This window comes from Capra hircus, chromosome 19 (assembly GCF_001704415.2).
Source record: "Capra hircus breed San Clemente chromosome 19, ASM170441v1, whole genome shotgun sequence".
In the NCBI taxonomy this organism is placed as follows: Eukaryota; Metazoa; Chordata; class Mammalia; order Artiodactyla; family Bovidae; genus Capra; species Capra hircus.
In genome coordinates this window covers 10,385,191-10,412,015 of record NC_030826.1, presented here as the reverse complement: position 1 = coordinate 10,412,015, position 26,825 = coordinate 10,385,191, and the positions used below count along the sequence as shown (strand labels likewise).

At 36.1% G+C, this 26,825-nt stretch overlaps 1 protein-coding gene across 1 annotated transcript in view; it reads right to left on the bottom strand.

The window, feature by feature from the left end:
- The window catches only part of VMP1 (vacuole membrane protein 1), a 127,807-nt gene that overhangs the window by 17,484 nt on the left and 83,498 nt on the right, over positions 1–26,825 (bottom strand). Inside the window, exons 8-10 of the mRNA XM_018064144.1 lie at positions 14,078–14,158; positions 10,168–10,284; positions 3,516–3,577 (exon numbers count right to left, since the gene is read on the bottom strand). Of these exons, the coding sequence (XP_017919633.1) occupies positions 3,516–3,577; positions 10,168–10,284; positions 14,078–14,158 (260 nt within the window). The remainder of the gene's footprint in view (positions 1–3,515; positions 3,578–10,167; positions 10,285–14,077; positions 14,159–26,825) is intronic.

Genomic DNA, 26,825 nt, shown 5'->3' with positions numbered 1-26,825 from the left:
AGAGAATGCACTGGTCATAGCAAACAACCCTCTTCCAACAACACAAGAGAAGACTCTACACATGGACATCACCAGATGGTCAACATCAAAATCAGATTAATTATATTCTTTGCAGCCAAAGATGGAGAAGCTCTATACAGACAACAAAAACAAGACCAGGAGCTGACTATGGCTCAGATCATAAACTCCTTGTTGCCAAATTTAGACTTAAATTGAAGAAAGTAGGGAAAACCATTAGACCACTCAGGTATGACCTAAATCAAATCCTTTATGATTATACAGTGGAAGTGAGAAATAGATTTAAGGGACTAGATCTGATAGACAGTGTGCCTCATGAACTATGGACGGAGGTTTGTGACATTGTACAGGAGACAGGGATCAAGAGCATCCCCATGGAAAAGATACCCATTAGCATCTTGTAATATGGAATTATTATACTGCTAGGTCTAATTGTTTATACTGCTTAATATTTTATCTGGAAAACAAGTTGATGGATAATCCCTGTAGATAGTGCTAGGGGAGAAATGATATCAGGACATTCCAACATGTGTCCTGTAAATAGCTTTTAAAATATGATACATGCAAAACCAAATCAACCACCCACCCATTCCAGTAGGCCTTGAATGTCTCAGAATAACTTTATGCAAAATCATCTTTAAGAGGAATCACTGGAATTATTATTATTTTTTAGGGGCTGTGCTAGAGGAGACAGTCAAGAGAAGAGACTACTGATTTTGAAAAATAGAAGAATACGAAATTGTTACTTTAGTATGTTGGTCTAGCTTAAAAATACATTTATGGCTATTTACTGTAATTTTATTTTCTGACCACACTTAATGGGATCTTAGTTCCCTGACCAGGGATCAGATCTGTGCCCCCTGCATTGGAAGCGCAGTCTTAACCACTGGGTCCCCAGGGAAATCTCATATTACTATTTATTACAGAGAAGTAATGTAACTTCTTAGAAACTCCAGCGGCTGGGGAAACAGAAGAATCTAGGCTACACAAATCATGTGCTAATTCCTATCGGCCAGATCTTTATTTGGACACCATGTGTTCATTTATTCACCAGATGTTTATTAAGAACCTGCTATGTGTCAATCAAGATGCCAGGTGCTGTGGACACAACAGCAGACAAAAATAAGCATGGCCTCTGCCATTAAGAAGCTTACAGGTTAGTTGCAGAAGGACAGTAATCATACACCCTTCCAACATGAATGTAAAAATGCAACTGTCAGCGTATGCACTACACCCTGCTAAGAGGTCCCTAGGAAAAAGGGCAACTGCGACCCAGTCAAGGAAGATGCTCTTGTGAAGATAATAGCTGAAATCTAAAGGATATTATCCAGGCGAGTAGTTCTCGGTGGGATTGGTGGTGACAGAGGCAGTTTACTACTTGTCAGGGAACATGTGACAATGTCTGGGGACATCTTTGATTGTCACAACTGGGAGATACTAGTGGCATCTAGTGAGTAGAGGACAAGGATGCAGCTAAATACAACGCACAGGGCAGTCCCAACAACAAAAAATTATCTGGCCTAACATGTCAATAGTGTCAAGGTTGAGAATCCCTGAACAGGGCAAAGGGAAAAACATGAGCAAAGACCAGTTGTGGGAGACTCAAGCAGAGAAAACTACAGGGGATAGATCATTCAGGGCTACAGAGACCATGGTAAGGAGTTTTAGCTTTACCTTAAGAATGAAGGGGAAAAACAACAAGATCCTACTGCCTAGCACAGAGGAACTATATGAATATCCTGTGATAAACCATAATGGAAAATACAATGTCAATCAACTATACTTCAATTAAAAAACATTTTTTTTTTTTAATGAAGGGGAAAACAAATGAAGGCTTTCAAGAAAAGGGAGAACCAGGGAGTGAAGACAGCGGTGGTGACAAGGTCAGACATGAATTTTAAAAGGTTACTAACTGCAGTATGGCAGATAGACTGGAAGGAAATGAAACTGGCTGTGTGCGTTTGAGATAGGTAGCTAACAATGTAACTTCCTAGAAACAGAAGGTACTAGTTTCTGGGGAAACAGAAGGTACTAGTGGTGAGGATGTAGAAGTAGCTGGAAGACTTCCCTCTATAAATGTTCAGTATGAAAAGAGGAGAAAGAATGAACGTCCTGTGTGGCCGGCACAGTCATTCCTACAACGTGTGGGTTTGTGTGGTGGTCCTGTATGTTCTTCAGAATTCTCTCAAGGTGGCACAATAATCTCTAGGAAAGGATGAAGTGTCATCTTCATAGTTCAAAAGAGGGACAAGAATATTCCTTCTTTCTTTTCGAATTTAACATATTATGACTTAAAAACCACTTTATAAGTAAGAATTCAGGCAACAAAAAACTGGTGTAATTAAAATTTAATTTATAAAACATAATCTATATTTCTAATCAGAAGTGTAGGAAGTAGTAAAATCAATGGTTGACTCCATATTCTCAAGAATATGTTTTTCCTCAATTGCTATATTAATACCTACGTAGAAAATTTTAAGAACTATTTTATCATAGAACATACTATACACAGAAAAGAGTAAATAATATACAAGGAATGGTCCAAAGAATAATAAAACTAATATTCATGAACTCACTATCAAGTGGCAATTTTTCAATAGCAAAATTTTTCATAAAGGTTTTTTTTAATAAAAGGTTTTAGGTTAAAGATTTGTATTAAACAACATAAAAGGCACTTCAATTTATACTTTTTAAACACAATTTAACATTTTCCCACCAACCCACCATAGGACATTTACGCTATTAAATGCAAAGAAAACCTCTCACTCACAAACACTGAATTAAAAAAAAAAATCATATATTGAAAAAAAAGGACTCATTTACTATCTGGCAGGATTCACATTCAAGTTGACATTAATTTGATTAACCAAATAGTCCTTTCCATACTGTTTTATCAAAGTAAAGTCCAAAAATTTGTGACACTGTCATTTAAAGGATATGTTAAAACTGTTGTTATTCATTTAGACATAAAATAAAAGCTTCGGATAGCCTTTTAAAACGGCCTAATTTTTCTCTAATGAAGTAATGATTCATAACACATATTTTGATATCTTATCAAGCCTTACTTAATGAAATATTAATATTTTATGTAGGATTATAATAAATGAAATACAACTGTGTATCTGGCATCCAATTTTGGCTGAAAGTCATAGCACTGTACCAAAGCACAGCTAAACTCTTAACGATACACACACGTCTTGTACTAAAGAGAATTTCATACTTCTTTGGAGAAGCAAGTCTCAAATGCAAAGCTTCTTTTAAATCAAGAATTATATGACTTGATACATGTTTGGCTCAGAATTAAACAGGATAATCTGAGCTTCATCACTCCCTACTATAAAAGGTTTATCTTCAATTTAACTAATAATGGGGCAAAAGATTTTTCCTACTCAAAAAATAAAGAGCTATCACAAAAATTCTATACCAATAATTCTTTTTTATACCTTTCCTCTCATTCAAACCATGATGATGTTATTAGTCCTTAAAGAATTACTCACCCAATGAAAGCCACCATCTGCTCCACTATGTGTTTGCTGAATGTTACGATAACGAAGATTTTCTGTAAAGAAAATGCCAGTTAAAATAAATATTTCTCTTATCATCAAGAAAACCAATTTAAACTCACAATTCTGATAACAGTCTAAAAAGGTAACCATGCTGCTGCTGCTGCTGCTAACTGCAATTTAAAAAGCTCTTATAAAACAAAACCAAACACCATTTGACAAATGCTACCTACTTTGTATTTTAAAGATGTTTTTCCTTAAGCACAGTTCTCATCTTGCCAGGATACATGACCATATCTGAGGGAAAAATATGAGTCATGAAACCAAAGGCTTCCACATGTTCTGTGTTTTAGAATGGTGTATACAACTGAAGTCATGGGTTCCCGTATGGCCTCCATCACTGAAATTAAAGCTGATCACTTTGATGACAGGTGTCCGGGCTAAATCTAATCCAGAGGATCTTCCATATCCTTTATGGAAAGTTTTTACAAAATAACTTGAATAGTCAAAGCAATCTTGAGGAAGAATAAGAGCTAGACAAATTAAGCTCCCTGACTTCAGACTACACTGCAAAGATACAGTAATCAAGATGGTATGGTACTGCAACAAAAACAGAAATACAGATCAATGGAAGAGGACAGAAAGACCAGAGACAAACCTCACACACCTAGGTCACCTTGTCCTTAACAAAGAAGAAAGAATATACAATGGACAACAGAGCTTCTTCAATAGACGGTGCTGGGAAGACTGGACAGCTACAAGTAAAAGGATGAAATTAGAACACTTCCTAACACCATACAAAAAATAAACTAAAAGTGGATTAAAGAGCTAAATGTAAGGCCAGATACAAAAACTCTTAGAGGAAAACAGGCAGAACACTCTGACATAAATGGCAGCAACATCCTTCTTGACCTCCTAGGGTAATGAAAACAAAATTAAACAAATGGGACCTAATTAAACTTAGAAAGCTCTTGCACAGCAAAGGAAACCATAAACAAGACGAAAAGACAACTCTCAGAGAAGGAGAAAATATTTGCAAAGGAAGCAACTGACAAAGGATTAATTTCCAAAATATACAAGCTCATGCAGCTCAATGTCAAAAACACAAACAACCCAATAAAAAAACGGGTGGGAGACCTAAACAAACATTTCTCCAAAGAAGACATACAGATGACCAATAAATACCTGAATAGATGCTCAACACTGCTCATTATTACAGAAATGCAAATTGAACTACAATGAGATATCACTCCACACTTGTCAGAATGGCCACCGACAAAAAAATCTACAAACAATAAATGCTGGAGAGGATGTAGAGAAAAGGGAACCCTCTTGCACGGTTGGTGGAAATGTAAATTAATACAACCACTATGGAGAACAGTATAGAGGTTTCTCAAAAAACTAAAAATAAAACTAGCAAATGACCCAGTAATCCCACTACAGGGCATATAAACTGAGAAAACCATAATTCAAAGAGACACATGTACCCTAATGCACACTGCTGCGCTATTTACAATTGCCAGGACATGGAATCAACCTAAACGCCCATCAACAGATGAGTGGATAAACAGGATGTGGTATATATATACAATGGATTCTACTCAGCCAACAAATATAGTATATTAATGCACATCTATGGTGTCTAGAAAAATGGTACTGATGAACCTATCTGCAGGGCGGGAACAGAGACACAGACGTAGAGAGGAGACTTGCGGGTACACCAAGGAGCAGGAGCGGGCGGGGTGAACTGGGAGAGAAGCACCGACATGCACACTCTACCCCGTAACACAGACAGCTAGGGGAGGCTGCTGCACAGCACAGCGAGCTCCGCGCTCTGTGGCGACCTAGGGGAGTGGGGCAGGGAGGTGGGTGGGGAAGAGGCTCAAGAGGGAGGCGATACATGTATTCTGATGGCTGATTTGCGCTGCTGTACAGCAGAAACTAACACAACATTGTAAAGCAATTATACGCCGACTAAAAAAAAAGTATCATTGAAAGTTTCATTCTCAGATCCTGAATAAGCTTGGATTTTCAGGCTGAGGGTACAAGCAAAGATATCAACAAGTTTTGGGGAATCTTTATCAGATCTGGGTAATTTTCTGTTTGGTGTTACTGAGGTATTCTTCATTAATTAAGATACTGATACCTTACTTAACTCATAAAGAAAGATGCCTTTAGGCTTACAGGTAGCAAATATTTTCAACTCAGCAAATATTACAAAAAGTACTTACTATGGATAATGTAAGCATTAATAAGACTTTCATGGAACACAAAGATGGGAAGAATACTTCTTTAATATGCTGAAGAAATTTACAAATTTTCCGATATACATTATAAAGACGATTAAGTACAAAAAATAACACGTATAAGGATAAACTGTAAAGGCCTCAGCAGTAAAAACAATGTATTACAGAAGTTCACAGAAAGAAAGAAAAGGTCACATAAGTACAACTAATTTGAGATTCTAGAAAATGGTATTAAAATTTAGCTTTAAAGGACTGATAATAATTCTCTGAATTGTTGCTGTTGAGGGTTAGTCACTAAGTGACGTCTGGCTCTTTTGCTACCCCGTGAACTGCAGCCCACCAGGCTCTCTGTCCGTGGGGTTTCCCAGGTGGGACCACTTAGAGCAGGTCGCCATTCCCTTCTCCAGGGGATCTTCCCGAGCCAGAGATCAAACCCGCATCTCCTGCATTGGCAGGTGGATTCTCTACCACTGAGTCACCTGGGAAGCCCAATTCTCTGAATTAATACGAGTAATTCTAAATTCTTTTAATTCCTAAAAACAAACTCTCCAGTGCTTTGTTACTGTGCATTAAATAATAACTACAGCCTATATAACTAAATGGGAGGGAAGTGAAATTAAATAACATCCTGTTAGCCATCCACGGGGCACCTCAGGAAAGTGGTTAATTCAGACTAAAGCTTGTTATGTCAGGCAGAAGATTAATCAGGCAACGCTATTTTCTTCATCAGTGTCCTAGGGTTAACAGAGGCACAGATGGATATGCGAGAAAGAAAGAAGGCTGGAAAAATAAGTGCAGATCCTTTTTGGTATCTGTTTAGGTATCTATTGGGTTTCCCTGGTGGCTCACCTGGTCAAGAATCCTCCTGCAATGTAGGAGACCTGGGTTTGATCCCTGGGTTAGGAAGATCCCCTGGAGAAGGGAACAGCTACCCACTCCAGGATTCTGGCCTGGAGAATTCCATGGACTGTATAGTCCAGGGGTCGCAAAGAGTTGGACACAACTGAGCAACTTTCACTTCACTTAGGTATCTACTAATGTGAAAAAGATATTTCTTATCTTATGAAAAAATTAAGCACATATAGATATCAAACAGTTACAAGATGGATGATGATTTATAAACAATCCTATACAAATGGTCTATGAAGATTATGAAGCTAATAAGACTGTAGATCATTTATGAGAAAAGCATTAATATATTAAGTATCCATACTAAATTAAGTATCCATACTAAAAGCCAGTTACTCAGAGCTATAGATCTTTCACTAAAAAACAGAGCTAATGATTTGCCTGTCAGTGACTGCACCACGTGCTTTCCCTACCATCATTTCCTAACATTCAAAATAAGCCAATGCCAGGATAATTGCACAATTTCATTTCTTGAAAACAAAACAAGACTTTCTTTTTATATATAACAATTTGAAAATTCACTGTGCTGGGCAAGACACTTAAGAACGTATGTCTCAGAATCATCTGAATGGGGATTCTACCAAATAAAAAAAAAAGGCACGGATCCCCAAAGAGCCCAATCAACCATGTGTACAAAGAAAATAAGGGTAGAGTAGGAAAAAAAAAAAAAAAAGATATGAGTGTAGGGAACTAATGGCGCCAAGAGAACAAAGAAGAAACTATACATCTGCAAAAGAAGATTCCTCCAGATTCTGGAAAGAAGAATCATAGGCTGAATCATATATTAAATATTTACTGAGTGCTAACTACATGCCAGATGCTATCCTAGGCACTAGAATACCTCGGAGAGCCAAGAAACAAAAAACTGTCCTCACGGAGCTTATATTTCAGTATGTGTGCATTTGGTGGTAGGGAGAAAGCTGAGAGGCAATAAATAATACACATGGTAAGTAAAGTATACGGTACATGAAATATTATATAGGCATGTTGGCTTCTTCCTTTCCTCACCATTTAGGGGAAGGGAAATATTTCTAAGGGACTGTATACAGGCACAGGAATTGAACCGGTCCAGTAGAAAGAGAAACCCTTAATTAACATTAGGTGGGGTGATTTCTTTTAAGGGATGTTTAACAGATAGCAAGATATAAATAAAAGTAACGGTATATATCAAGGGAAGTTTAAACTGAGGAAAAAAGAGAAGAGGACCAGAAGAGTTTACTATCAGATTACAGAAAAGTCTGTGTGTAGTGTGTCTGCCCTATTGTTTTAGAAATACTTATAATGTTTATATTACTCACTAATACTGCTTACCCAAGGAATGGGAAATGTTTGTGGCCCTGAGCTACATCTGGATGCACATCAAGTGACCTGCCTTTAGAAAGTATGTCTGTCTGATACAACGGAACACAACAAACATATCCCGTGGTCTCAGTTTAGTGAAGGAACTCAGATTTTTTTCCTTTCAGAAACACAGATGGATTTAGCATTCTTTCTTTGCTTCCACATAGATACAGGGAATGAATGAGCTTTGACTTTAGAGTTTGGTTTGAATTCTAGGCCCTCCCATCTATGAAATGTGGATAATAACCACATCACAGGATTGTTCTGAGATAACCAATGCAAACTGCTTGGCATAGGTCCTGACAAATAACAGGCCTTAAACATTTCAGTTTTTGTGATCATATAAATAAATTACAGTAAGGCAAGGCTAAAGAGTGGAAAGAACAATGAAGTCGAAGCCAAAAGACTCAGGTTCAAATTCCAGCTGTTACTTACTCTTTTAGGCAACTATCACCTACTTCCTTCTCTAAGTTTGATAATTACAAAATGGGAGTAATAATTTCTCTATCCCAGGATTATAAGAATTAAATCAGATGGCATACATTAAGTACTTTAGAGTGTGAAGCACTAAATTAAAAAATTAAGCATTACTATCATAACTTGGAAAAAAAAAACTGAGAATGTTAAAAACTCTCTAACTATAGGGTACTTTCAGCATAATATATTTTACCATATTTTATAGAAAGTATAACTCATAAAGCAGAATATATAAAGTTTATGGATTCCTAGAGAAGTTGCTATTATAAAGGGAATGAAAAGAATCTGTTATTGTTCCTTAAGTATTAACACTCTCAAAGGATTTCAAAAAGCAAAATGACTTTATTATTAGAAAAATCCTATTACAGTATTTCAAATCTTTACCAAATAACTAGCATTCCAGTATTTAAAAACCCATTGTCTTGAACAACACACTTACTTAATATAAGCAGGAGAAACTGTATTCCTTGAAGGAGAAAAAGTCTTGAAATTTTAAGTGATTATCATGGCAGGATTAGAAGGCAAGCTCAATAAACTCACCCTAAACACCAAAATCTAGTATTAGAAACTGGGCAGGCGCTCAAGTTTTCCTTTTTAAAAAAAAAAAAAAAAAATTTATTTATCTGTTTGGCTGCCTCGGGTCTTAGCTGTGGCACATGGGATCTTCATCGTGGTGCACACTCTCTAGTTGCAGTGTGTAGGCTTACTTGCCCCCCCGACCGGGGATTGAACCTGCTCCCCCTGCATGGCCAGGCGGATTCTTGACCTTCAAGTCTTCCTTTTTATTCCTCTCTTGTAAGAACTGGAGGTAGAGAGGTGGTAAGTAGAAACTTGGGGGACAGATGTCCTTTCCACTATTATGGAATCAGAGCAGGGTTGAAGACATTACTCACTGTTCCTCTGGTGAATGCTTCCTTGCAAGCCTCATTAATTAAGACAATCTTTTCCATGTTAACTCTATTTTATTCCAGTAGGATTTGCCTTTTATACTACTCCTATCAACTCATATCAAAGTCTTAGAAGCATATATTCATCTCCTCTTATTTAAGTCCTTGGTCTCTTTTCTCTGCTCTAGCACACATGCACACGCACACTGCCTCCAACCCCACACACCCCCACACCCTTATCCTAAAGACTATGTTAAGAGTGGCTTCGAGACTAGCAGATTCTCACTTCTCTAACCAAAACCCACAGCTCTTCGCCTCCTCAGGACCCACTTTCCTCTCCATTCTCCACACTAACACCTGGCCGGTATTTTGTAAAGGATACTGGTGCCTTGAGAGGAAGTGTTATATATAGAATATGTGAAAGAAAAGTAGAATTAATGAAAGAGAATACTTCCTCAGCTCATGATCAGTTTTTGTTTGGTAAAAGTCTTAGATTAAAAGTTTCAGAAGGCAAAAGTAAAACAAAGAGAGAGAGGGAAGGGACAAAAGAAAAAAAGAAGGAAAGAAACAAAACAAGGAAGAAAGAGGGGAATAATTTTCCAACAGAAGGGAAAACTGCCCCCAGTTCAATAATCTTCAGTGATGTTCTGTGTCTGAATACCAATGCACCAAGAAGCAGAACTCAAAATCCTAACAATTTGTCTTGGAAAGAGCAAGGGGAATATGTTTTCAGTGCCTTTTAATGGGTTCATCATCATTGAGCAGGGAGTCAAAGGGTATAATTACCTGGATATGCATTTTAATTATTGCTTTTCCAATCAGGGTTGCACCAAAGAAAGTCCAAAAAGGTACAAGAAAGTGTCCACATGTTATTCCAGCCAGATCAAACAAAGGATTTGGAATCTATTCAAAAAAGAAAAAGTAAAATGAAACGTCCATATATAATCCAAAAACAGTTTAATTTTACTATCTACAGGTGTGTGGAATTATGCATTAATCTTTGTCTACCACTGCAAAGAGAGGTATGGATTCCCTGATCAGTGCTAGACTGTCTGGAATTTAATCCCATTCGGTAGATACTTGACCATTTGACAGCAGTGAGGTATAAATGAAGAAAAAGCCTCAAGATTATTTCAGTAGTTATTAGGGTCCTAAAATCTTTGGCTTGAAATAAGGTTATCTAGAAAGTGCTCCACTCTATAGAAAACATTCTTATAAATTCACAAATACATTTACAGGTGGGATATGCTTTCATTTTTCAACATTAAAAAGTTAATTATTTGTATTTTACTGTATGACAGTCCAAGGCCACAGGGCCATGTGATTTATTCTAGGAAAAAATCAAGTGTGGAAACACAGAGCACAGATACAGATGTTGTGAATACTCAGTCCCAGACAAAGAAGTGATTCACAACAAATACTTTTCCTGAATATTCCCACATTTCAAGAATGCTAAAAGATAATTTCATGCAAAAATGCAAAGAAACCACAAGCTGTTTTTGAGCACTTCATCCATTCTTCTCCCAAAGAAGGACTCTTGTCCTTGTGTCTGTTGGTAGAACCATTTATAAGCTAATTAATTTATATAATTTCATGTTTGCACTTCCAAGGAAAAGTCCAGTTGTTTAAAAGTATTTGTCACGTATTTTTTTAAAACAATGCCATAACTAACTCAGAATTCAAGTATTCTTTTATTAATAATGCTCAAATTCAATAATACAATTTTTCTTATCCAAATTTAAATGCTTTCTGTAATTTCATGTCTTACAACCATTTAATAATTGTATCACTTCCACATCCTTATAACCGTCATTTCTTTTATTTCCTCATATGACTCTCACAACTCTATGAATTAAAATTTTAATAGATTCCCCTTATTATCAGGCTTAACCGCATACTGAAATGGAAATTAAAGTATATAAAATATGCAAATCAGAGTGGATAAAAATTAGAAGTTGTATGTTGGATACTCTCAGAAGAGAATAATCAATGTTTGTTATTACAAAGGCATGTTATTTACTTTTTTTCAATTGTTAACCTAATACACAGAAAGGAAGATTAGAATAAAAAGAACTATTATGTAGCTTTGAGACTTTCCCTCAGCTAGCTTTGTTTATCTTAGTTTAAATGTTAACAACAAAATTACTAATTAATAAACTTCTCCTTACCTTACTCTTTACTTACCTCACCTTAAATCAAGTATATATATTTTTAATACTTTAATATATATATTAATTTCCTAGAGGGTCAGATCTATCAATTTATGTTAAAAATTGACTATTCCTAGTCAAAAATAAAGAAGACTGGCCAGCATAGAAAGTGGAATTTTAGCAGGGAAGATACAGGTATAGGTGAATGCCAAAGAATCAATACTTTTTGCTTCAATAAATCGAAGGTACTTGTATTTTCCCCAGGAATGAGGAAAGCTAACTCTTACTGAATTGTTATGTGCTTTTCTAGGATTTTTACATCAACTCAATTTCCAAAACAATGTTATATGATATGACATCCATTTTATAGATAAGAAAAGTGAGACAGACAGGTCAAGCAATTTGTTCATTATCAGTGGCGGCAGAGCAGGCTTTCAACCCAAGCAACACGGCTCCCACACTATTCTCTTAGCTTCTAAACTAAGGACATTATCACCGTTTAGGCCTCTCAGCTTAATCCTATACTGCTGGGTTTCCACAGTACCTTTCACTTAGCACCCTCTCCCTCACTAGATTTCAGGATCCTTGAGAAAAGGAAACACAGCTTTCACTTCTTTGTCCAAGCACTCGGGTTGATTCAAAGCTGATGAATCCTCATGGGATCACAAAGAGTCAGACACAACTGAGCGACTGAACTGACTAAATTCTCATATCAGTAATGAGTGTCTTGATGCCCTATTTTAAACCTTAGAAATGTGAAAGTCGCTTAGTCGTGTCTGACTCTTTGTGACCCCATGGACTATACAGCCCATGGAATTCTTCAGGCCAGAACACTGGCGTGGGTAGACTTTCCCTTCTCCAGGGGATCTTCCCAACCCAGGGGAAGACCCCTGGGATCGAGCCCAGGTCTCCCTCACTACAGGCGGATTCTTTACCAGCTGAGCCACAAGGGAAGCCCAAGAATACTGAAGTGGGTAGCCTATCCCTTCTCCAGAGGATCTTCCCAACCCAGGAATCGAACTGGGGTCTCCTGCATTCCAGGTGGATTCTTTACCAAGTGAGCCATCAGGGAAGTCCCAAAATTAGAAAACTAGGACTCAAAGAGAGTAAACTGACTGAAATTACATAGCTAGGAGGAAAATCTAGTTTAAGAACCTAAGTAAGCCTGACTCCAAAACCAGTTCTCCTCTCACTGCATCACACTATAACATACTTAAACACTGCTCAAATATTTGTCAATATTATGATGAAGAGCTTCTCCAATAAAAAGAAAAGTTAGATGATGAAAATTTCAAGTACTGCCAGGGTTAAAAGACAGTACCAGAGGCACGTGTATATTTTAGACTGTCTCTAGAATGTTGATCGCTTGCTGCTGCTCTTCGGCTGCTATCATGCCTGGCTCTTTGCAACCCCATAGAGGTAGCGTGCCAGGCTCCTTTGCGCTGCCCTCCACTATCTCCTGGAGTTTGCTCAAATTTACGTCCATTGAGTGAGTGATGCTATCTAACCATCTCATCCTCTGCCGCTCCCTTCTCCCTTTGCCTTCAAGCTTTCCCAGCATCAGGGTCTTTTCCAGTGACTCGGCTCTTCACATGAGGTGACCAAAGTATTGGGGCTTCAGCAACAGTCCTTCCGATGAATATTCAGGGTTTACTGTAAATTTTGGCACGAAATGTCTTTCCTTTTTGGGTATGTACTTTGCTATGGTGGGAACGAGGGTACTCAGATATATTCATATTCTAATACATAATGGGTAAAGAAACTATGCGCCAGCAGGTAATAATCTTCTGAGTTTTACTTATAGTTGCAACTTTTATCATATTAACTAGGTGCATCTAGTTATTCTGGCCAAATCTACCACTGAACTATCAAGAATTTTGTACAAATTACCAAAGAAAATTTAGATCAAAATGCTTCGTTTCAAATATAACTGTTTCTATTATATTAGAAAAGAACCAAGATAAACATCAACTCAACAAGGACTGTCAATTTCACAAATTTGCAATTTGAGACATTAAGTTTTGTTTTTTTTTTTAAGTTTCTTGTGTGAGACACAAACAGTTTGACACAAATAGTTTCTTAGTTCACTGTGGCCACAGATGCCCTTAATCTTGCCAGAGATGTTTCAACTACCAAGCTAGGTATTACAGTCACTTATGGAGGTTTTATATGAATTCTTCCTTATAACTATATGCCTGAGGCTTTGGAAAAGGAGTACCTATCTCCAACTCTGAAAAAAATGAAGTCATTGTTATTTGTTTAAATGCTCTGCATTATATATTCTTTATGGGAGGGATCGATTTTGTCTCTTTTTTCTCACTGAATCAAGCCATTTAGGTTTGAAGTCATCATGGCAGGATGAAATACTTACAAGTCAGTAAATAAGATAGAAAGCTAACCAACAGAAAACAGCTCATTTGATGAGTAAGATGAATGATTAATAAAATTACATACTCATTAAAAGTGGTAACTTTTAAAAAATTCATACACTTTAAAAACAAATTGAATCAAAATATAAATCCACCGTTTAAGTACAATTTACTTACTGAAGCACAGGCCAAAATTCCAAAAAATCCAACCTTCTGTACTAGATTTTGAACTGCCAGTTTAGCCCGGGAGGCGAAATCCTGTATAAAAGGAGGATATCAAAACATTAATGATCCCCTCAGTTGTCTATTCTATACGCAGTTTCAATAGTGTATATGTGTCAATCCCAAACTCCCAATTCCTCCAAAAGAAGGGTATATATGCATATGTATGCCTGATTTATCTTCCTGAGAAGTAGCACCTAACACAACTGTGTAATTTACTCCAATAAAAATTAACTAAAAAAAAATTAATGAAAAGTAGAAGAAGGAAAGATGGCTCTTTACAGTTTATAATATTAAATGTCTAAAAATTTGAAAGCAGTGACTCATTTAATAAGATGATATTTTAAAAAATCACGGCAGGTTGCACTGAAAAACATGTGAATAAAATCTTCATAAAACATTAACTACACAACCTTAAAGATAAACTTATAATACATTTCAAGAATAAGCCAAGACACTGTTACTGCATTTTTTTGGTTTTCTTTGGATTATCTAGAGATGAACAAAATGTTATAAACCAACCATAAACCAACCCATTTTTTTTTTTTTGGAAATGCTAGTTTACTACTTTGTCATTCCTTTAATAATTCACAAGACTTACTCCCTGATTAACATCAGGGTAGGAAATCAAAGAATTTTCCAAGACAGAAAATGAAGACCCCTCTACTGATCACTAGCCATAAGATGGAAAAAAAAAACAGTCATGCGGCAGTAACTTAGCATTCATTGCCCCCAAAACGAATGACATCCTACACTGCAAAGTTTGTGCTAGAAATAAAAATGGTTTTCACAAACATCTTACTGAAAAGGCTCGAGCCTTTCCGTAACCCCGGGGTGCAAGTAGAGCAGATTCTTCAGACTCTAAAATCAGTGCTCTCTTATTTCACCATGTTGTCTCCCAGACTGAAATGTACATTTGGCTGGGTAGTTTATTCCACACTCTTCTTCTTCTAGCATGTCCATGCTAAAACTATATTTATTTATTTTTTTTCTCAATAATCTTAAAGAATATTCATAATATAAATGATAGAAGGTTCCTTCATAGAATAGGAATAGGGTTTAAAGTATTTGTGGATTCCGACTTAAAAAAACAAACACACCAAAACCACTTTAACCCAAAATATTATGTTGAACAGTTCTATCAAATTACCACAACAGTGAATACTGAAATTAAAAAAAAAAAAAAGGGAAGACCTTCCTCCTACTTACTTGTTGAGGATGGTGAGAAAGTCAAAGCAATTAAAGCAATAATATATATTTTTAAAGACGTTAGCAGTTAATACAGATACTTTCAAGTTCAAACATATAGACTCTCAAAGTTAATCATTAAATTCTACAATGTAATTTTACAACTTATTTTCAAAGACAGAATGTTTCTTTTCAGATTAGGCTTACTATTTCAGTAAATAAACTGTTTCAGATTTAATATTTTTAAACAACTGAATTACCATAGGAAAGAGTTCCTTGTATTTAAAAAAAAATTTCTGAAGATTTAATTTTTTCTTAAAATTAACATTTATTGCATTAAATGTGAAACACTGATTTTATTGATTTAAAAACTGTTTAGGGATATATAATGAAATCAGTTTTCCTATTAACATTAAAAACAAATTACACTTCCATGTTTTCAATAACTTACATAATTCACAAATTACTAAATTTGTAATTCATAAAAGCACTAAATAAAAACTGGCCATAATTAATAGAAATGTTTTGAGTTTCACATATACCAAAGAATACTATTAGATTATAATTAGTTATAAAATTTTAATTACTATAGCCCAAGTGTTAAAAATATAAATTCAGGAAAATGTCTTTCTTTACAGCTCTTAATATCTTCATAGCAAATCTACTTTAGTAAAACTATACTAATTTTATTTTAAAAACAACAAGTTTTTATAAAGCTATCTTCCAAATTAGATTAATATAGGAACATTTTTCTACCACAGAATTTATGTAATCCTCAATATATAAAGTTACAAAAAATTCATTTTTTGCGTAAAATGGTGTAGACAAGATCAACAAAGCATTGAATTTGAAAGGTCTGTTGTCCTGTTTCCCTTTATCTTAAATTCAAGGCTTTAGAATTTTGCATTTATTTAAAGCAAGTGACTATGATAGTGCCATTATTTTAAACATGTTATTTTTCTACTACAGAGACACACATACATACATTTAAATTAGAAAACAGGTATGATTATATTTGTTGGTTACATAGAGGAGAAAATATTTAACATTATGCAGATCAGCTAACATACAAAATAATACAAATAGGTAAGCCTTCATAAGCTCAAGAAATCATGTTTTAAAAAACATTCTGAAAGTAAGGAGCTGTTTTATCCCTTGACATAATTTCTTTACTCATCCGAAATGAGACAAAAACAATGGAAAAGAGACTCCCTGTTCTTTTGGATGCCTGGGTGCTCATCATCAATTATCCTTAAGAGCACTTCAAGAATCTTTATTTGAAGGAAAACAGTCACTCTACCCAAATCAGTGAAATAGAAAGCTCTCTTTACTCTCTCTCTTTCTTCTTTTTCAAATTAACTTTTAGCTGGCATGTCTCACAAAGAAAATAAGTTAAGTGCCTTTTTAATAGGGAGCTTTACTTTTTAAAAAGCCTGAAAGTCATCTACTGAAAACAGATTTCATAAATCTTATTATGTGTTACACACACACACACACGCACACACACACACACACACACAGAATGACCATGCTACTTTCAGTTCCTATTAATTTATTTTCCATGTCTTTCACAATATTCTCGGAATTAAAATTATATTTATATGTTAAATAACCAAGAAAAATTTATTTAAATTAAACTAATAACTCTGCACAGTTACTTTCATTACAAGAAACCAACAGCAGGAGCATACAGCTCGAGGCAGAATTTTGTTTTTCCTTGCCAGAACAATGAAAACAAACTCAAGGAAGCATTATAATGGTATCTGTACCAAATCTGAAATATTTTACAATGGTAAATTAACTCATGTTTAGATCTCATAAACATAACTGTATTTTGTTGCTTTTAAACTTATTTCACTTTTAAAGTCATATTCAAAACTTACTGGTATAGCTTTAAAGGCTCTGTTAACATATTTATTAAAAACATCATTTTTAAATTGTCTAAAATGTTCTACACATTAAATGCAGTTATATGTTTTTGTTTGCTGCTCTGCAATTTTAAAAGTTTTTATTTTTAAACAACTTCAATACTTTATCATTTGCATAATCTGATAGCTTTCTAATGATGTAAAAGCAACATTTTCTATGCATTAAAATATTTCAACTTGTATTCTTTTAAAGAGAGAGAAATGTACTGTAGAAAATATTAGAATATAAACCCAACTTACACACACATTCAGCAAAAAAAACCCCTCTTTCACTAATGTTTAAAAGAACAGTTTCAAACAAAATTTGCTATTCAGTTTAGGCCATCAGATAAAGTAAACTAGCCAAGAAAAAATGTGTACCATAATAAACAATCATTTAAAGGAAAAGTTTAACAAGTCAATATGTTAGGTTTGCAACATTAAAGTTAAATATCAAAGGAAATTAATACTTCATTTTAGTCTTTTTTCTTGTGTTTGTGGGAACAGTGTAGCAAGTTCAATTTGATTACTTCCTCAATTGTCATTCTTCATAAAAAAAAATATGTACAACTAAAACCAAATTCCTTTTAACAGTTTCATTTCTCTGGACTCACATTTCACAACGTTTATGTATTTCACAATTTTAGTGCCCAAGAGATCAGAGTTTCATCCTCTAACTCTACCTAAATAAGTAGTATGCATTCACAGTTAGTAATCATAGGTCACGTTCTACTTTTTAGAAGTAAATAAACAAAATACAAGTAAATAAAATTATCTTTCCCACTCCCACTGACAGCGATTATCATGCTTCTGAAAGTAAGAACGAAAGACACTAGGAACATTTTTCCAATGATTACAGAAGACAAGACGAAGAGAAATTACAGTAAGGACTTAACTCCTGAGATTTCAAGGATTAATAAAGAAAAGCAGACAATGCTTTCCAGTACAAATATTTCTGTACTACTTTTGTTTCGTATTTTTTCCTAAGAAATATTTATGAAGATAAGAGAAACTATATAGCCAATTATAATTAGATTGCAAAATACTAACTTTTGAAGAGGTTCACTTAGATTTAAATATTTGCAATAGTATTTATCTTCAAGTGGTAACAGTAAACCTTTTCACACTCATGATAAGGGATCACATTAAATTCTGAGATTTCCTTAAAAGCAACAGAAAATCTCTAACATGTTAAACGACTGCAATATTACTAGAGATAAATATGTATTTGGTTAACAGCTTATGTTAGTTTGAGCTGATCTATCACCATCAATGTGAGGTAACTGGTCAGCAGTTTTATAAATCAACGGCTTTTTAATATATTATATGTTAAAATTTCTGCTGAGTTAATGCTCTTCTTGGGTGTGATACTGAATTGGCTCCGTAGTCCATATTAAAATTCACAGAGCAACTGCTTCAATAATAATTTCTTGTTATAAGAGGAATTTGTATTAAAATAAACTGCATTTGTGAAGTTCTTTTGGCATATAAAAATGACTTGCTAATTTCTGTGTTCTACTCAAATATACTGTATCATGTTATTATTTCGTATTAACCAGAAATGGAGTTAAGACAGTAATAATGACTTAATATTGTAAGTTGTTTTAACATCATGGACAATCATTCTGAAATATTAACTTGTTAAGATACTAATAACCATGTAATTAAGTATTTTCTACAATGAAATAATATTACATGTGGTAAACAACATAATTAATGGGTATAATTAATTATCATCTTCACAGAAATTAGAATGAAACACAACTCATAATTTTAAAATCTTTCTCCTCTTAAAAACAGAATAAAATGTTTGTTAACTGCAATTTCCTACCTGCTATCAGGACTCTGTCTGAGCTCTCTCACATACAGATATGAATCATTAATTTATTAAATGCAAAATGAACTTTTCACTTTAGTGTTGACAACCTCAACAATATTATTAATATAACTGATATGATTAAATATTACATATTTGAATAGGTCTCCTTTAAATGAAGTATAATTTCAAAGGAGTCACATATCACCTATTCTGTTTTTGAATTATAATGGACTCACACAAACTAGCAATATGAAGACTGTTAGGAAATAAACTCTAGAATTATAAAAGTAGGGGAATTAACTTAATGAAATAAAGTGACTGCGATAATGGAAACTTAATTAATCGATTTTAAATTCAGTACCTATAAGATGCTGGATTATAAAATACAACATTTTCCCAAAAAAAGTGATCAGAAAAGAATGGTTCAACTACTTTCAAAAATGAAAGTTTCAATATCTAATTTATAGATTTTACACAATGAAGCCAGAGATGACAACCAGAATTTCTATTTAAATTGGAAATTAGGGTAAAATTCTACAATCATGCAAACAGAATATATCACACAAACACATTTCAAAAATGCAAAGAAATTTCATTCTAAAAATAATTTATAGAGATTTAGAAGTTTTAATAGAAGATTAGAAGAGTTCTCATTCAAGATACCAACATAGGAGGCTCCTGAACTCATCCCCTCCCATGAACACACTGAACTGAACTCACAACTCCCATCTTCTTCCTGTAAAGTGAAAGGGTTGGCTTCCCACAAACCCACATCTGATGCTCTAAGTTTTAAGACTTCCACCTGATAGACGGGCCCTGCAAACATCTAGCTTTGAAGACCCACAAAGCTATAGTGAACTAAGAGATACCAAAGTAAAAAAGCAGTATTTAGATACCTAAATGGAGAAATAGACACCAATACAGTAAAAGAAGGTGACTCTAATATTCCACTTTTACCAATGGATAGAGCATCCAAACTGAAAATCAATAAGGAAACATTGGAATTAAATGACATGTAAGATGAGCTGGACTTAATAGACATATTTACAGAATAGTCCATTCCAAAGCAGCAGAATATACATTCTTCTTCAGCACACATGGAACATTATCCAGGATAGATCACATATTAGAACATAAGTATTAATAAATTTAAGAAGACTGAAATCATATCAGTATTCTCTTCTGGCCTCAATGGTATGAAATGAAGAATCAATTTCAAGAAGAAAATTGGAAAATTCACAAATATGTGAAGATTTAACCACATGTTACTGAACAATCAATGGGTCAAGGTACTTAAAAGTGAAATAAAAATATTGTCTTGACACAAAAAATTGGAAACGCAAAATTTATGGGATGCAGCAAAAGCGATTCCAAGATAAAAATTCAGAGTGATAAGTGAATACATTAAGAAATAAGATCTCAAACACCTAACTTTATACCTGAAGGAATGAGGGCACATAGAACAAACCAAGTTCAAAGTCAGAAGGGAGGAAATAAAGACATAGTGGAAGTCAATAAAATACACTAGAAAAACAATAGAAAACTCAATGAAACTACAAGGTTTTTTGAAAAGATAATAAATTAGACAAAATTTTCATTAGATTCACCAAGAAAGAAAAGAGAGGACTTACAGAAATAAAAGAAAAAATGAAAGAGGAGACACAACAACTGATACCACATAAATACTAAGGATCATGAGACTACTATGAACAATGACATGCTGAAAAACTGAAAAATCTAGAGAAATGGACAAGTTTCTAGAAACCTACAACTGACCAACACTGAATCATGAGGAAATAGAAAATGTGAACATATTAACTACTAGTAAGGAGATTGAATTAGTAATCAAAAACCTCCCAACAAAGTAAAGTCCAGCACCAGATGGTTTCACTGGTGAATTCTATCAAATATTTAATGAAGAGCTAACACCAATCTTCTCAAATGCTTCCAAAAAACTGAAAAGGAGGAATCACTTCCAACTCCATTTTAAGAGACCAGCATTACCCCCAAATCAAAACCAGACAAGGACACTATAAATATAGAAAATTATAGGCCAATATCCCTGATGGACATAGATGGAAAAACCCTTTAAAAAAAATTAGCAAACTGAATTCAACAACACATTAGAAGGGTTATTCACCAGGATCAAATGGGATTTAGACAGCTTCCCTGGTGGCTCAGTGGCAAAGAATCTGCCTGCTAATGCAGGAGACACGGGTTTGATCCCTAGGTCAAAAGATCCCCTAGAGAAGGAAACGGCAACCCACTCCAGTATCCTTGCCTGAGAAATTCTATGGACAGAGGAGCCTGGTGGGCCACAGTTCATGGGGTTGCAAGAGAGTAGGACACAACTTAGTGACTAAACATCTGCAAACTGTGATGCACCACATGATCATCTCACAGCTGCAGAAAAGCATCCGACTAAATCCAACATCCATTCATCACACAAATTCTCAAAAAGGGGGTACAGAAGGAATCTAGTACGGCAAGGTCTTAGCTAATATCACAGTCTTGTGAAAAACTGAAAGCTTTTCCTCTAAATTCAGGAACAAGACAGGATGTCCACTCTTACCATTTTTATTCAAATGGAAAATGAAAAAGTAAAGCCGTATCTGTTTGCAGATGATATATTATATACAGAAAATCCTAAATACTTCAGCAAAAAACTGTTAGAACTAATCAACTAATTCAACCAAGTAGGAAGATTAAAAAAAAAAAAAATCAATATACAAACATCTATTGTGGGGACTTCCGTGGTGGCTCAGTGGTAAAGAATCTGCCTGCCAATGAAGGAGACACAGGTTCGATTCCTGATCTGGGAAGATCCCACCTGCCGTGGAGCAACTAAGTGCATGTGCCACAAATACTGAGCCTGTGCTCTAGACCCTAGGAGCCGCAACTGCTGGGCCCATGGTGCTGCAACTACTGCCTCTGCTCTGCAACAAGTGAAGCCCCGCAATGAGAAGCCTGGGCACTGCAACTAGAGAACAGGTCCCACTCACGACAACTAGAGAAAAGAGAAAAGCCCGGGCAGCAGCAAAGACCCAGCACGCCAAAACCAGACAAACAAATAAATAAATCTATTGTGCTTCTAGACACTCACAGTGAACTATCAGAAAAAGAAATTAAGAAAATATATGTGTTTACAGTTATACAAAAAAAGAATAAAAAACCTAGGAATATATTTAACCAAGGAAGTGGAAAACTTGCATACTGAGCAAAGAAATTAGAAAGACGGGATATAATCATGGATTGGAAAAATATTGTTAAAATGTCCATAAGCACTCAGAGCAATCAACAGAATCAAATCAATCCCAAATAAAATTCTAAAAGCATTTTTCACAGTAACAGGAACAATCTTCAAATTTGTATGGAATGACAGAACACCCAGAAGAGCTAAAGCAATCTCGGCAAAGATGAACAAAGCTGGAGCCATCATGTTTTCTGATTCCAAACTGTATCACAAGGCATATGATATTGGCTTAAAAACTGACACATAGACCAACAGAAAAGAATGGAGAGCCTAGAAATAAACCCTCATGTATATGATCAATTAGTTTATGACAAAGGAGCCAAGCATATACAATGGGGAAAGAACAGTTTCTTCAATAAATGGTATTGAAAAAAAAAAAGATAGCCATACACAGAAGAATCAAACTGGACCCCTATCTTACAACACACACAAAAATCAATTCAAAATGGATTAAACATTAGACCAGATGACCTGAAACCACAAAACTCTTCTTAGAAGTAAACACAGTGGGTAAGCCCCCTGATTTTGGTCTTGGCAAAGATTTTTTTCTTCTTTCATCAGCAACAAGAAAAGTCAACCTACCAACTGGGAGAAAATATCTGCAAACGATGTACCTAATAAGGGGTTAATATCCAAAACATATAGGGAACTCATACAATTCAACAGAAAAGAAAATCTAATTTAAAAACAGGTAGAGGATACGAACAGGTATTTTTCCAAAAAGAGACACATATGGCCAACAGGTACAGGAAAAGTTGTTCCACATCACTAATTGCCAGGGAAATCAAAACCATAATGAGATAACATCTCACAACTGTTAGAATGGCTATCATAAAAGAGACAAGAGATAACATGTTGGCAAAGATGTGGAGAAAAAACAGGTGACTGTTAGTGGGAATGTAAATTGGTACAACCAATATGAAAAGGGAAAGTGAGAAAGTGAAGACGCTCAGGTGTGTCCGACTCTGTGACCCCATGCACTGTAGCCCACCAGGCTCCTCCGTCCATGGGATTCTCCAGGCAAGGACACTGGAGTGGGGTGCCATTGCCTTTTCCAATAATGAATTTCTACATGTACTCATATATTTATTACCAAATTTACCTTGGGGGGAGGGCAGTAAAAAGTATTTTTTTAACTGTACAGTAGCTATACAGTAATATATATAAATCTAAAATATCCATCTTGGTGGAATTTTACAATGAACACACCCATGTAACTACCACCAAGATCCAGACATAGAGCATTACCAGAACACCAGACACCCCACTGCTGGCCCTCCTAGTAATTACTTCTTACCCCAAAACAACCACTGCTATTGACTTCTACTGCAATAGAAGTAGCTTGCCTATTTTGAACTTCATATAAATGGCATTATAAAGTAGGTCCTCTTTCACTTCTGGCTTCTGTAGGTGAACATTACTGTCCATGGGATTCATACCTGCTGTTGAATGTGGCAGTAATCAATTTGTTGCCTTTATATTAATCTATTTATTCTACTATTGGTGGACATTACGGTGCTTCTAGTATGGAGTTAAATAATGCTGCTATGACTATTCTTGAACAAGTCTTTTGGAGCATCTTTCTGCTAGGTATAAACACACAACATGGAACTGCTGTATTGCAGTGTATCTTTATGTAGACAGTATCAAACACTTTTTGAAAGTGGTTTGTAACATACTATAAATTAACTCAATATTGTTTCATGTTGCCAATTCACAATAAATCTCAATTGAAAAAAAGAAATCTAAACTTTTTTCCTCTCCTACAGATGATCATAAGTGCTGTACTCAATATGCCAGCAAATTTGGAAAACTCAGCAGTGGCCACAGGACTGGAAAAGGTCAGTTTACATTCCAGCCCCTAAGAAAGGCAATGCCAAAGAATGCTCAAACTAATGCACAATTGCACTCATCTCACACACTAGTAAAGTAATGCTCAAAATTCTCCAAGCCAGGCTTCAACATTACGTGAACCGTGAAATTCCAGATGTTCAACCTGGATTTGGAAAAGGCAGAGGAACCAGAGACCAAATTGCCAACATCCGTTGGATTATCAAAAGAGCAAGAGTTTCAGAAAAACATCTATTTCTGCTTCACTTACTAGGCCAGAGCCTCTGACTGTGTGGATCACAACAAATTGTGGAAAATTCTGAAAGAGATGGGAATACCAGACCACCTGACCTGCCTCTTGAGAAATCTGTATGTAGGTCAGGAAACAACAGTTAGAACTGGACATGGAACAATAGACTGATTCCAAACAGGAAAAGGAGTACGTCAAGGCTGTATGTTGTCACCCTGCTTATTTAACTTATATGCAGAGTACATCATGAGAAATGCTGGGCTGGAGGAAGCACAAGCTGGAATCGAGATTGCCAGGAGAAATATCAGTAACCCCAGATAGGCAGATTACACCACTGTTATGGCAGGGAAGTGAAGAAAAACTAAAGAGCCTTTTGATGAAAGTGAGACAGTAGAGTGATAAAGCTGGCTTAAAGCTCATCATTCAGAAAACTAAGATCATGGCATCTGGTCCCATCACTTCATGGCAAATAGATGGGGTAACGGTAAATAGATGGGGAAACGGTAGAAACAGTGGCAGACTTTTTTTTTTTTTGACTCCAAAATCACTGCAGATGGTGACTGCTGTTGCTGCTGCTGCTGCTAAGTTGTTTCAGTTGTGTCTGACTCTGTGTGACCCCATAGATGGCAGCCCACCAGGTTCCCCCATCCCTGGGATTCTCCAGGCAGGAACACTGGAGTGGGTTGCCATTTCCTTCTCCAATGCATGAAAGTGAAAAGTGAAAGTAAAGTTGCTCAGTCATGACCGACCCTCAGAGACCCCATGGATTGCGGCCTTCCAGGCTCCTCCATCCATGGGATTTTCCAGGCAAGAGTATTGGAGCAGGGTGCCATTGCCTTCTCTGGCAGATGATGACTGCAGCCATGAAATTAAAAGACACTTGCTCCTTGGAAGGAAAGTTATGACCAACCTAGACAGTATATTCAGAGAAGGCAATGGCACCCCACTCCAGTACTCTCACCTGGAAAATCCCATGGACGGAGGAGCCTAGAAGGCTGCAGTCCATGGGGTCGCTGAGGGTCGGGCACGACTGAGTGACTTCACTTTCACTTTTCACTTTCCTTCACTGGAGAAGGAAATGGCAACCCACTTCAGTGTTCTTGCCTGGAGAATCCCAGGGATGGGGGAGCCTGGTGGGCTACCCTCTGGGGTCACACAGAGTCGGACACAACTAAAGTGACTTAGCAGACAGTATATTAAAAAGGAGAGACATTACTTTGTCAACAAAGGTCCATCTAGTCAAGGCTATGGTTTTTCCAGTACTCACAGTATGGATGTCAGAGTTGGACTACAAAGAAAGCTGAGCGCCGAAAAATTGATGCTTTTGGACTGTGGTGTTGGAGAAGACTCTTGAAAGTCCCATGGACCGCAAGGAGATCCAACCAGTCCAGCCTAAAGGAGATCAATCCTGAGTATTCACTGGAAGGACTGATGTTGAAGCTGAAATTTCAATACTTTGGCCACCTGATGCGAAGAGGTGACTCATTTGAAAAGAGCCTAATGCTGTTAAAGATCGAAGGCGGGAGGAGAAGGGGATGACAGAAGATGAGATGGTGGGATGGCATCACTGACTTAATGAACATGAGTTTGAATAAACTCTGGGAGTTGGTAATGTACTGGAAGTCCTGGTGTGCTGTGGTTCATGTGGTCGCAACGAGTTGGACATGACTGAGCAACTGAACTGAACTGAACTGAACAGATGATCCTAATGAATCTGTGTAATTAGGAGCTTTGATAACACAAACATATTAAGGTAGAATAACTTCAAGCATGAAAAGAGAAGAAAAGCTTTAAATGCTGAGTTTTAGGAAAAATACATATAGTTTGCACTATTCATACAGAATTTTAGAAGACAAAATTAGAATCTTTTTAAATAACCAAAATTCTTATTTAAAAGCAATTAAATTCAACCCATTAGTGCCGGTAACTAAATCAGTTCAGTTCAGTCTCCCAGTCGTGTCCAACTCTTTGCGATCCCATGAACCGCACCACACCAGGCCTCCCTGTCCATTACCAACTACTGGAGTTCACTCAAACTCATGTCCATTGAGTTGGTGATACCATCCAGCCATCTCATCCTCCGTCATCCCCTTCTTCTCCTGCCCCCAATCCCTCCCAGCATCAGAGTCTTTTACAATGAGTCAACTCTTCGCCTGAGTGGCCCAAGTATTGGAGGATCAGCCTTAGCATCAGTCCTTCCAATGAACATCCAGGACTGGTCTCCTTTAGGATGGTCTCGTTGGATCTCCTTGCAGTCCAAGGGACTCTCAAGAGTCTTCTCCAACACCACAGTTCAAATGCATCAATTCTTTGGTGCTCAGCTTTCTTCACAGTCCAACTCTCACATCGATGCATGACCACAGGGAAAACCATAAAGTTGACTAGACGGACCTTTGTTGGCAGAGTAATGTCTCTGTTTTTGAATATGCTATCTAGGTTGGTCATAACTTTCCTTC